Consider the following 12408-nt stretch of genomic DNA (forward strand, 5'->3'; position numbering starts at 1 on the left):
TCAAAGACCAGATGAATCTCAGAACTAATAATCCTCAAAATTAATTAAACCCTCCTTCCCAATTATGAGAGAATTGAGTTGGTTGCTGTAGCGGTGCGTGGCGGCGGGGAATCTGGGTCGGCGTTCCCGGCTGGGTCTGGGGCAGTGTTGGTGAGTGTCTTTGTCTTCTCTTTAGGGCTGCCACCAGGACCATGAGCAGCTAAGATGGACACGTCCGCCTCTGCCTCCGCCGTGGAGAAGAAAGAAGGCAAAAGTGCGATCCCGGAGGGTGCTGCTTTCACCGAAGCGGGCAGGAAGACCTCTGCTCTGGCGGTGGCCGCGGCGGCGGCGGCTGCCCAAGGAGGTACTTTCTATTTTGCACACTTGGTGGGCAGCAGGGGTCTTTTTCATTAGCCTGTTAGGGTTTAATTGGACTGGTGGCCCATGTCACCGGGCAGGCATGCTGGGTTTATGGAGGGTGAAGAGGAGGGCACCATGCTCCCAGATCCTAGGCACTGTGACAGGTGCCTGCAGGCTTTCCCAGAGGTCTGGCCACCCCGATCTGTGGCAGGAGGACTGGGCTGGCTCAGACTCCAGCAGGAGACCCTGCAAACTCAGAGGGGAGGGGAGGGAAAGGAGGCCTGGGGCTGCTGGGCGGCCCTGGGGTGCGTTCACTTGGTGCATTTGAGATGTGCCAGACATTGCTCCTGCCTCTGGCCCACAGGGACTATTTTAGAAGTAATTGTCTCTTGATCCCTTCTGGCTGTAATTAGAGGGTCAGGTACAGAATTTAGTATCCTTAGGTGAATTTCTGGCCAACTTAATTATAGCAGAAGGACTATGGAGCCACAGCCTCTCATTTTACTGCCCTGAAGAGAAATACTCTGCTTTCCACTGGCCGTGCCAGCGCCCCGGTGGGAAAGTTTGGCGGGAAGGCGAGACCTCCCCTTGTGTCTGCGCAGTCCATCTGGAGGCCACAAAACTATTTCTGTCTCTGAGGAATGGAGAGACTTAGATTTCTTTTCTTTCCCTTTTATTCAAGTGCATTTAGTCACGCCCTGTTGCTCTCACTGCTCAAGCACAGCTCGGCAGCAGCGGGAAATTCGCCTTGGCCAGCGGGGCGGGTGGAGTGCGGGCATGGCCCCTCACTTTGATGTGAGCACAGATGGGTCACTGTCAGAGTGCAGGGCCCGGCCAGTAAGTTGGGTAGCATGAGGGTCTGCGTTCCTAACCAGCGCTGGGATGGCGTAAACAGGGCAAGGGTCTGAGCTTCTAACCACCTCAAATGATGTGGGGGCTGCCGTCCACGGGTCATGCTGGCGCAGCTCAGGGTTGGAGCCTGGGGAATCGAACGACACTGGGAGCGGGTTGGAGCCCGTGTCCAGGGAGGACTCTCATGCGGCGTGGTGTCCAGGAGGCAGACGTAAGGGGAGGGCAGGTCAGCGCCAAGAGCCTGGCGGTGGATTGGAGGCTGGCCTCCTGTCCCGGCCTGGCTGTGTCTGCACCTGGCCTGCTCCCTCCTCTGGGTCAGGGCCTGCCCTGCCTGTGGTGACTCCAGCTGTCCCTCTGCCTGATGCACAGGCCCAGGCGCCTGAGGCCTGAGGGAGCTCCAGCAAGCGGGCTCAGCGTGTCTCTGCTGGGCCCTCAGCTGTTTCTCCCTTGCCAGGGCTGAGTGGCTTATGAACTGCCCCACGTCATTCACTGCCGTCATTCACTGCCGTGTCATAGTAGCAGGGAACAGCCTTAGACAGTAGCTGGGGGAAGCCCCTCTGGCATCAGACCTGCTGTCACCAGTGGTGCAGTAACAACAGGAGCTTGAGGGGTTCTGACCTGAGGCGGGGCAGGCAGCTGCCAATAGCTTGGAGCAGCAGCTCCTCCAGGCACCTACCCTGCTCCACCCCACCTACCCTTACCCCAGGGGGCCGACCCTGCCCACCCCCAGAGGCCCCTGTCCCCTTATTGCCCAGGGGAGCCCTCCCATGGATGAGTTTCCAGCAGCGGGTGGATGTAACCTGTCAGCCCAGTTGCCCCTGGCAGGTGGCTTGTGTCATTGGAGCCAGCCCACCACTTGGCTTCCTCTGCCCCTCTCTGAGCAGCCTGCCCGGGAAGGGCCCTCCTGGAGTCAGGGAGGAGCGGCTGTTCCTGCATGGAGCCAGCAGGGCATCTGGGAACAGGTGCCTGGTGCCGGGGCACCGTGATGCCCACCTTCTGCGGATGGCGTGAGGAACTCCTGGTGGTGTGGCCCAGGGGCCCTGGCTATGGTTCTAGGTCAGCACTATCCCTGGGTCCCAGTGTGGCAGGTTGTTCCCTTCTCTGGGCCTCCTCCTATTCAGGGCATGGACCAATGTCTTCGTGGTCTCGTGACCTTGGAGCTTTATTACATCCTTCCAGAGGTGGCCGAGGTGCTGTGAGTGACTCATGGCATCCACAGTCTCGCTCAGGTCCCTTGATAGCCAGCTGATCTCAAGCACAGTGGGAATGAGGAAGAGCGTGACGGTCTGAGGGAGCAGAGGGGACGGAAGGGAGGCGATGTCCTCAGTGGCAGAGCTTGGAAACCCCGTATGGAGCTCCTGGGTATGAGGCTGGAGCCCGGCTCCTTCACGAACAGTTGGCGCCTCCCCTTTGCCACTTTTCCCTTGTGTAGGAGAGGCTGACGTGAGGTGGGGAGGGACTTGCTCAAGGCCACCAGCCGCTCCAGCAGAGAGCGGGGTCTGGGGCTCAGGGCACAAGGTGGGAGTCTCCTTCTGGTATGTGCTTTCAGACTGTATGAGGTATGGCCAGCCTTCCCAGGTGTAAAGTATGAATCATACATGCAGCTGCTCTGTAGTTACAGCAGACACATAATGTGCTTCCACCTGCCTGGCACAGGGCACCTCGTGGGTAGTAGCTGCCCCTGCTGTGCAGAGCAGGGAAGTGGTAGGAAGCAACCTAGACTCTGCAGCCAGGTCGCCTGACCCTGGGCAGTATGTGCCTCAGTTTTTTCATCTATAGAATGGACGTAATAATAGTACCTACTTCATAGTGTTGTCAGAATTACTCGAGTAGCACATGTAAAGTGCTGGGCACATCAGTTCTGTATGAGGTCCAACCTAACTATTAGCTTTCACCAGTTTTTCGCTTCTAGGTCCGTGGGGTGTGACTTAGAAAGTCTGCCCTTCACGGACCCTTGCTAGCTGACCCATTGAGGCCAGACAGGTGGTGGGAGGCTCTGATTTCCGGTGTCTCCCCACTCGGGAGTGGCGGAGGGAGTACAAGGCAGGAGATCAAACCTGGTCTCAACCCTTTGCCGCTGGGCCCAGGCTGCCCTGAACAAGTGCGCTTGGCGGCCCCGGGCCTCTTGCACTCATCCTTCTCCCCTGAACTTTGAGGGTGCAGCAGCCAAGAGGTCTGAAGCTGGCCTCGCGTGAAATCTCAGGAGACAACTGTAACAAATGCAGATTCCAGGCCTCCCAGACCTGCGGAAACAGGACCTCCCGGGCCGGGGCCTGGCCATGTGCATGTTTGACAGGCTTCCCACTTCCTAGATGCAGCTGGACTGGATCCTGGCAAGTGGCATGGCCCTCACGTTCACAGGGCTGAGCACAGCGTGACTTGGCAGAGAGCTCCCTCGCTGCAGGAGGCCTCTGCCACCGGCACCGGCACCACCACTGTTTTGTTCACTGGCTCTGTGGCTTCTTTGCATGTTTCTTTGAGGTCCATCTTTGCTCTGTAGTGAGGCATCACGTCTGTCTTGGAATGCTTCTCAAATTCAAACACTGGAATGTGTAAATAAGCCAACCGTGAGCATTCCTGCTGAGATGCCCGGGGCTAGGGGTCCCCCATGGCATGTGGGCCTCACCGTGTCCTGCACTGATCAGTGCCTGAGTCCCTGGTGTCTTTGCCCCTCTGTTTCTGTGCCACACCCCTCCCCCACCGTGTGGGCAGAGCATCGTTTGTTCACCACTGTGCCCTGCCCCTGGCAATGATTGTTGAACGAGGGGGTGAATCTGACCCTGTCATGCCAGGTGTGTGCCCGGTGGGCTGGTGCAGCCAGCTGCCTCTGCAAGGTCGTTCGGGGCTGGCCTGATCCTTGGCCCCTTCTTCCCTCATGAGGCCCCTGGAACTTACCAAGTGGGCCAGCCTCCCTGGCTTACCTGAGCTGCTTGGCCAGGGCCACACGCTCTTGTCTTGGGCTGGAAGTGCACTCAGATGTGACTAAGTGGTCAATTATTCTTATTTAAGTGATTTTCAGGATTGCCGCGAATGCTGCTTCTGAGCTTGTTTTAACAGCCCAGCCACACGGAACAGCCAGTTCCCGTCGGACTTTTTCTGGAGAGCAGAGCTCAGTTCCCCAACAGCTTGGCATACCCCGGAAGCAGGCACAGCGTGGTGGCCGGGCGTCTTCTCAGCGGGTCTGAATGACTCCTGATGGCATGTTGGCATGGCCTCAGGTGCTGAGGGTTGGAGTGTCTGGGCACAGGGTGAGGGCTGGCGCTCCTTTTGGGCCATGGCAGAGTGCAGCGGAAGGGACTGGCTCTTCCCAGCTCCCCGCTTGTTAGCTGTGGGTCCTGGGGCAAGGCAGTTCATATCTCTGGTCTGTAAAATGGAGATAATTTCTGGATATTGTGAGGTGACACGGAGAGTGTCTAGAGGGGTTAGCAGAGAGCCTGCTTAGATGTGCATTAAATGTTAGTGACATAAACCTGGGTGAGCATTCCTTCTGCATATCCTGGCCTCACGCAGGACACCGAGACCTCATGCCCTAAATGCCTCATTTCTCGTGCTTTATTGTGTTGTGCATGTTAACTGTTATAGTGTTGGGGGGGCTTGGATGCTATTTCCAAGTATAGCAGTCCCCCTTTATCTGTGGTTTCACTTATCTGCAGTCAACCTCAGTCTGGAAATATAAAATGGAAAATTCCAGGAATAAAAAAGCAAGTTTAAAATTGTGCGCCGTTCTGCAAAGGGTGATGGAATCTTGTGCTGTCTGGCTCCATCCCTCCCAGGACACGAATCATGCCTTCGTCCAGCCTCTGCATGCTGTCCGTATCCCTGCCCTTAGTCACTCCATAGCCGCCTGGGTTACCAGATTGGTTATTGGAGAGAGAGAAACGATATTTCACATACTTTTTATTACAGAATATTGTTATAATTGTTCTATTTTGTTATTAGTTACTGTTGTTAATCTTGTTGTGCCTAATTAAACTTTATCATAGGTTTAATTTACGTATGTATGAGAAAAAGCACAGTATTTATAGGGTGGTTTCAGGTATCCACTTGGGTCCTGTGGAGGAACTTTAGGTCATCTCATTCGAACCTGTTCATTTTACAGCCATGGAAACGGAGGTCCAGAGGCGTGAAGCACAAACAGTCAGCTGGTGACGCCATTGGGACCGGAAACGGATTCCCTAGGACCTGCCAATGGGGTGGACACAGTTGCCCCTAACCCCTACCCTCTCCCAGCCCAAACACCAGCTCCCCAAATTGACAGTATTTATGTCAGAAACATTTTTCTGATGTTTGGTTCTGTCAAAACTAATTTTAGCATTTCTCAAGCCTGGTAAAAATATAGCCTCATTACTTTGATGTCAGAGCATAGTTTACTATTAGTATATTCTGGGCTTTATTATTTTAGTCATGTTTAACACGGCTGCACCAGGCATGCACTATTAAATCTGGCTTATTTTACATTCCTGTCCCGAATTATTTATTTGTAACAATTTCCTCTCTATCAAAAGACACAGCTAATGCTGTGTTTTAATGTGTTATTTACACACAAAATAACCTATTTACAACTCAGTGTGCGCCGGAGGGAGAATGGATGGGCCCAGTTTCCTGCGTGCTGTTATATCGGAGTTTAACAATCTGGTTTGCTAATAGAACCATTTATCATTGGGGGGTGGGGGTTATTTATTTCCTGTTTGTGGTCAGGTCTCACCGCCTCTGATTTCAGGAACATTTTGAAGATAATGAAGTCAGGCCTGGTGTTTGGGGTGGATGTGGGACACCTGGAGGCATTGGGGACTGAACATAGAGCCTTTTGGGCACAGGAGCTGGGCCTTCCGAGATCTTCAGGGTCACTCCTCCCCCTGCCCCCCGCCCCAGTTAACAGAGAGAAGTGTGGGTGGACATTGGTGTGGGGAGCAGCAGAGTGGCCCCTGGGGACTGAGAGGGGCTCCAGCCTGGGAGGCAGGTGGAGCTTCCAAAATCCCACCCCAACTTCCCCTCCCCAACCTCCGCTCCCCATCTCCCCTCCCCAGTCTCCCCTCCCCAGGCATCAGGGAAACAGCCAGAGAGGTTTAAGGCAGATGCCTGCCAAGTCAGTTAGCTTGAAAACCCAACTTGCAGTGGGAAGGGTCCAGGTGCCACAGGGATGGGCAGTGCTGTCTAGGGACCTGGGGTGCTGGGTGGGTGGAGGGAGAAGCCTCCTGATTGCCCTGGAGTGAGCCCTGGGCGGCTGGGGATCCCAGGTGGGTGTAGCCATGTGACCATGCAGCTGAGGTCCTGCGGCTCCAGAGTCTGACATTGGTCACATCCCTCCCGACTGTTGGTGATGAGGAAAGCAACAGGCTTCAGCTAGAGGCAGGCAGGTGGGGTCCACATCCAGGTGTGAGTGTGGGCGCCCTTACCTCATCTGTACACGGGGCCAAGGGAGCTCGCCTGGCCAGCTCTGCCGAGGGTGGGTCTGGAATGCGGGCCACAGGGGCTGCTGTCATGGTCCTCATTGGAGAATAGCGTCACCTGCCTTAGAGGCCTGCGGCAACTCCTGGCTGTATCTTTTTTAAAAAAATATTTTTATTGATTTCAGAGAGGAAGGGAGAGGGAGGGAGAGAGAGAGAAATGTTGATGATGAAAGAGAATCATCGATCAGCTGCCTCCTGCATGCCCCCGACTGGGGATCGAGTCTGCAACCCGGGGATGTGCCCTGACTGGGAATCGAACCGTGACCTCCTGGTTCATAGGTCGATGCTCAACCATTGAGCCATGCCGGCTGGGCACCTGGCTGTATCTTTGCTGGTCAGAGGAGTGCAGAGCTTTCCAGCTGACCACGGTGCACAGCGGCATTAACACACCAGGCCCCCAGCTTTCCCAGCCACTACGGGCGGAGGGAGCACCCAGCAGCTCTGCTCCTAGGTACACACCTAAGGGAACTGAAAACGTATGTTCATACGAAAAGCTGTATACAAGTGTTTACAGCAACGTTATTCATAATAGCTAAAATATGAACCTAAGTGCCCATTAACTAATGAATGGATAAACAAATGTAGCATGTCCACATAATGGAATATTATTTGGCCATAAAAAGTAATGAAATACCGAGACATGTTTTGACTTGTAGGAGCCTTAATAACACTATGCTCGTGAAAGAAGCAGACACAGAAGGCCACATATTGTATGACTTCATTCACATGAACTGTCCCAAACAGGCAGACCCACAGGGACCGAGGAAAGATCAGTGGTTGAGGGGTGGGGGTCGGGGAGGCCCGGGGGACGGGAGTGACTGCTCCTGGGTATGGAATGGAGCTCCTTTTGGGTGGTGAAATGCTCTGTAATTAGATCATGGTGATGGTTGTACAACCTGTGAATACACTAAAACCTCTGAATTCTACACTGTAAAAGGGTGAATTTTATGGTATGTGAATTATACCTCTGTTTTCATAAAGAAGGGAGAGAGGAAGAAAGGATGAAGGAATAAAGGAGGGAGAGGTGAGGGAGAAAGTTAGGGAGGCGGGGAGGGGAGAGAGGCCTGTGGCATCGGGCCTGGCCTTGTGGTGGCCCCGAAACCCCGGCTGAGTCCCCAGGCTGCGTGAGCCTTGCTGCCCTGCAGGGAGGCCCTGGCTTCCCCTGGCCAAGGAGCAGCTTTCTGGCCAATTCCATGGGCTCCAGAAGCTCTAGAATAACGAGTGGAAGGAGGGCGTTTAATAACAAAGTAAATAATTGCATTAGGGGTGCAAGTGTGGGGGGAGCTGAGTAAATCACTCGAAAAGAGCACCGGCCTCCGCTAACTCCCAGTTCTTCATCACCAGATTACGCCTTCCCTTGGTCCCTAAGTAATGGATCGTGGCAGCGGCGGCTCTGCAGCAGGGCTGCGGTCGGGTGGGGTGGAGAGAAATGGCCTGCCCGAGAGCCCGGACCCTGCTAGTCCCGCTGCTGCTCCAGGTACGGGAGGCGGGCTCGTTGCTCTGCGGGGGAAGGGCCCCGGGGCCCGAGGACACCGCAGCTGGACAGGGTCAGATTCTTCTACGCTTCTGAGTGGCAGGGATCTCAGGGGCCACCTGGTCCACTGAGGCCCAGAAAGGGGAAGGGCTGCCAAGGCCACCCAGGGGCATGTGCAGGAGCCCAGGAAGAAGCAGACCCGACTCCGCAGCCAGGGCACTGTCCCTGCCCACAGGCCGCCCAGAGGGGTGGGCCGGAGAGCCATTGCCATTTCCACCCCCCAGTGATGTCACAGGCCCCTCAGAGCAGCACCGTGGAGGGCGTGTGCTGGGCAATGGAAGTGGCGGAGTTGGCACGTGAGGGTTGCAGTTGTTTGCACACACCCCTCCCCCGCCTCCCCTGTTCTGGCCTAGAGCCCCGGGGTTTCCCTCTTCACTTCCCTGTCCTCTTGCCTCCACCTCATGGCTTCCACCTGTCCTCAGTGAGTCCCAGCTGGTGGCTCTAGGAGCCACTCCTCTCCCCTGCCCCATGCCCGCCCCTTAGGCTGGCTTCAGCCTGTGGCCATGGAGGGTGGACAGCAGCCAGGGTTAAGGCCATGCCCCGGGAGGACCATGTGTGATGTCTGAGGACCCAGGAGGACGGCAGGCAGAAATAGCCTGAACAGAGGGCTCATCTCCATAGAAACAGCCAGGACGCTTGTTACGAGTGACAGAAACCCACCTAGATCCCCTGAAGTACATGGAGTTCTCAGCTCCGCATGGGAAGCCCTGGCTGCAGCAGCTGAGGCCCTGGCGATGCCACCTGGCTTTCCTCTTCAGCCATCGGAGCGGCCTTGTCCTCAGCAGGTGGCAAAGAGCCCTGCAGCGAATGTGGGCCCGGCGCCCTGAGCTCTGATGGAGAAGTGTCTCCCTCCAGGTAATTCCAGCAAAAGTCCAGGAGTCTTCTCATTGGTCTGGCCGGGCCCCCTGCCCCTGCGAGCCAGTTACTGAGACCATATGCCCATAACCCTGGGGACTGTGTGATGTTGGGCAGCCAAATTAGAATGTCGCCCTCACTGCAGCCAGTTGGGAGACACCAGGGGCCCTGTGGACAAGGGCAGTGGGAGGACCCCGAGCCCCGGCTCTTTAGAAGCAGTGATCACTACTGTGGTCACTCTGACCCTGGGCCTCCTCTTTTGGGCTGAACCTGGAGTCACCAGGCCTGCCCCCTTCCCTCTCTCCTTGTCCTTGTGAGCTCCCCCGAGGGCACGAGAGTTCCCCTGAGAAGTACCAGGGCCACCGAGAGGCCCTCAGAGGAGGGACACATGGGAGGGTCCTCGGAGGGGGGACATGAGCACAGACCTGGGGTGTGGACGAGATGGCCGTGTGGAGGGCGGGCAATAGCACACCTGCTTAAGAGGAGGTGTTGCCCCGAGAGTAGATAGACACCCTTGGACAGGGAGGTGTTAGCAGCCGAGGGAGCCTGGGATGCGCTGCCGAGGAATTTGGGCTGTGGGACGTAAGGAGCCATAGAAGGGCTTCGAGCAGGGGAGGGACGTTTAGAATAAAGTCACTTTCTTGTTGGGTTGACCTGTGTCCTGTGACAGGAAGCAGTCCCTCTCCACAAATGCCATGCAGGTGATTCTGCTGGATGGCGCTGCCCTTCAGAAAAGCATCCCTCCTCTGTCCTTCTCCCTCTCTCCCTCTTGCCGTCCGGTCCCCGGTGTGTACTGAGGGCCTAGTGCAGGGGTGGGCAAACTTTTTGACTCGAGGGCCACAATGGGTTCTTAAACTGCACCGGAGCGCCGGAACAAAAGCATGAATGGAGTGTTTGTGTGAACTAATATAAATTCAAAGTAAACATCATTACATAAAAGGGTACGGTCTTTTTTTTTTTATTTCAATAGTTTTATTCATCTCAAACATTTTAACAAGAAGAATGTAAACACTAATTATTATAATTTGAAACTTCAAAAAATGGAGGAATCATAGCACAATAACATACCTTATATTGAAGATGGCAAAGGCAAAATAAAATTGCCTAACAAAGGAAAGGTACAAAAGCCTTTCAAATTAAACTTAAATATAATAAAATAATTTAAAACTAAAACAAATAGAAAAGAACAAAATGTGTAAACAGTAAGTTAAACATTTTCTTTAGTGTAACTTCCAAATTATGCCTGGGACGTAGATGTAGATGGCAATGTAGACTGGGTTGAAAGGTTTTTGGTCTTTAAAACATCAACTTCAGTGGGAACAGTATTGTTGGTCTCCTTTTTTAGCTAATGCATCAAAGTCTGGAGTTAGTTTTGTTGTGGCTATTCTCAGGATAGATCTGAGGTGTTCGTCAGTTAAGCTGGATCTGTGAGGGGCTTTGTTGATGTTCATGACGCTAAATGTCTGCTCACAAACATAGGTTGACCCAAACAGCACCAGTATCTTCTGTGCCATCCTCCAGATGTTTGGAAAAGTGGCTTCATTAAGTGAAGCATAAAAGTCTCTCAGTTCAAGAGAGCTGAATTTCTCCTTTAGGACCAAGTCAGACTGAAGATCGATGAGTTCCAGTTGCACCTCTTCTGGTGCTGTTTCAGGGTTTTGTGACAAAGGACAGGCCACCAGTTGAAGTGACTGGTCAATTTTTTCAACATCAGAAAACCGACGACAGAATTCTGCATGCAGGTCATCCAGTGATTTGCTGTATTTCTTCATGTTTTGGATGGTCTCCTTCCGTGTGGCTAGTGTGGCAAAATGAGTGAAGACTTTGTCTGAAATTTGTCTGGAAAAGAAAATCAGCTTCGATTTAAAGGCTTTCACATTAGTGTACATGTCATGTACATACTGATCTTTTCCCTGTAGCTTCACATTTACCTCATTCAGATGTGAAAATATATCTACAGTAAATGCAAAGTCACACAGCCAATTCTTGTCACTCAGCTCAGTAAATTCGTCAGACTTCCCCTTTAATTTCAAAAATGCACCAATCTCTTCTTTGAGCTCCCACACTCGTTGGAAAACTTTGCCCAAACTCAACCAGCGGACACGAGAGTGGTAAAGTAAGTCGTGGTGATCCGCATCAGTTTCCTCCAGAAATTTAATAAACTGACGGTGCTGAAGTCCCTTTGCTCGAATGAAATTAACAAGCTTTATGACTGGATTAACAACATGATTAAGTTGTAATATAGACTTGCACAATGATTCCTGGTGAATAATACAGTGAAGAAAAATAACATCTTGGTTAGGGTTCTCCTCTTTCACTTTATCCTGAATTCTTTTTAGCAGTCCAACATTTTTTCCAGTTAAATTTGGAGATCCATCTGTTGTGACATTAGCAAGTTTACTCCATGGTAGCTTCATTTTCTCGATGACAGTAGAGACCCGGTCATACAAGTCCTCTCCGCGTGTTTTTCCTTTCAGTGGCTCCATGGCTAAAAACTCCTCCGTAATTTCAAAATTGTCACTAATCCCTCGGATAAAAATTAAGAGCTGAGCAGTGTCCTTTACGTCATTACTTTCATCCAATGCTAGTGAATAAAACTTAAAGAACTCTGCCTTACTATTTAACTTGCTGGCCAAGTCTTCATCAATCAGTTCTACTCGACGAGTCACTGTCCTGCGCGATAAGCTGAGTTTTTCAAACTTGCCTTTGCTCTCTGGACACAAGAGACCTGCTGTCTCTATCATACATTCTTTCAAAAACTCGCCTTCAGAGAGAGGTTTGCTAGCTTTTGCTAATTTGAATGATAGCATAAAACTTGCTTTGGTAGTTGTCTCTTGAATTGCAGTTTGTCTGTGAAAGACATTTTGCTGAGCCTGTAATTTAGCCATCAACCTCTGTGCAGTAGCCTCCCGTTCTTGAGGTGACTGCTTGCTAGCATAGTTGCCATGCTTTGTGGCAAAGTGACGGCTGAGATTGTACTCTTTGAAGACTGCAAGTGTTTCCTGGCATATCAGACATACCGGCATTGATCGGACTTCGGTGAAAAAATACTTTGTTGTCCACTCCCTCTTAAACACTTGGCATTCACTGTCCACTTTCCTTTTCTTTGGTCCACTCATGTTTAATATTGGGCTAAAACCAACAGTACCGTTCTCTTATTAAATTCTTTACTAAAATAAGACAGTAAAGTATAAAAACAAGTGATTATATTTGCTCTACTATAACATTTTTGGTCTTCTAAAAAATATATATATAACAAAATCATCTGAAAAAGTTCAGACATGGGACAGAGGCACACCCTGACCATAGAGAACAACCCCTTTCCTCCATAGGAAACCTGTGTATCTTTCACACAGGCCCTTTGTTTATGGTAACATA

General features: G+C 52.3%; 1 protein-coding gene across 1 annotated transcript in view; it reads left to right on the top strand.

The window, feature by feature from the left end:
- Positions 1-204: 204 nt before the first annotated feature.
- GLI2 (GLI family zinc finger 2) overlaps positions 205-12408 on the top strand; it is a gene marked incomplete at both ends in the record, with an annotated part of 171810 nt that continues 159606 nt past the window's right edge. The window contains one exon of the mRNA XM_080668094.1: positions 205-343. Within this exon, the coding sequence (XP_080524220.1) occupies positions 205-343 (139 nt within the window). The remainder of the gene's footprint in view (positions 344-12408) is intronic.

Source organism: Plecotus auritus (assembly GCF_963455305.1).
Source record: "Plecotus auritus genome assembly, chromosome: 5".
In the NCBI taxonomy this organism is placed as follows: Eukaryota; Metazoa; Chordata; class Mammalia; order Chiroptera; family Vespertilionidae; genus Plecotus; species Plecotus auritus.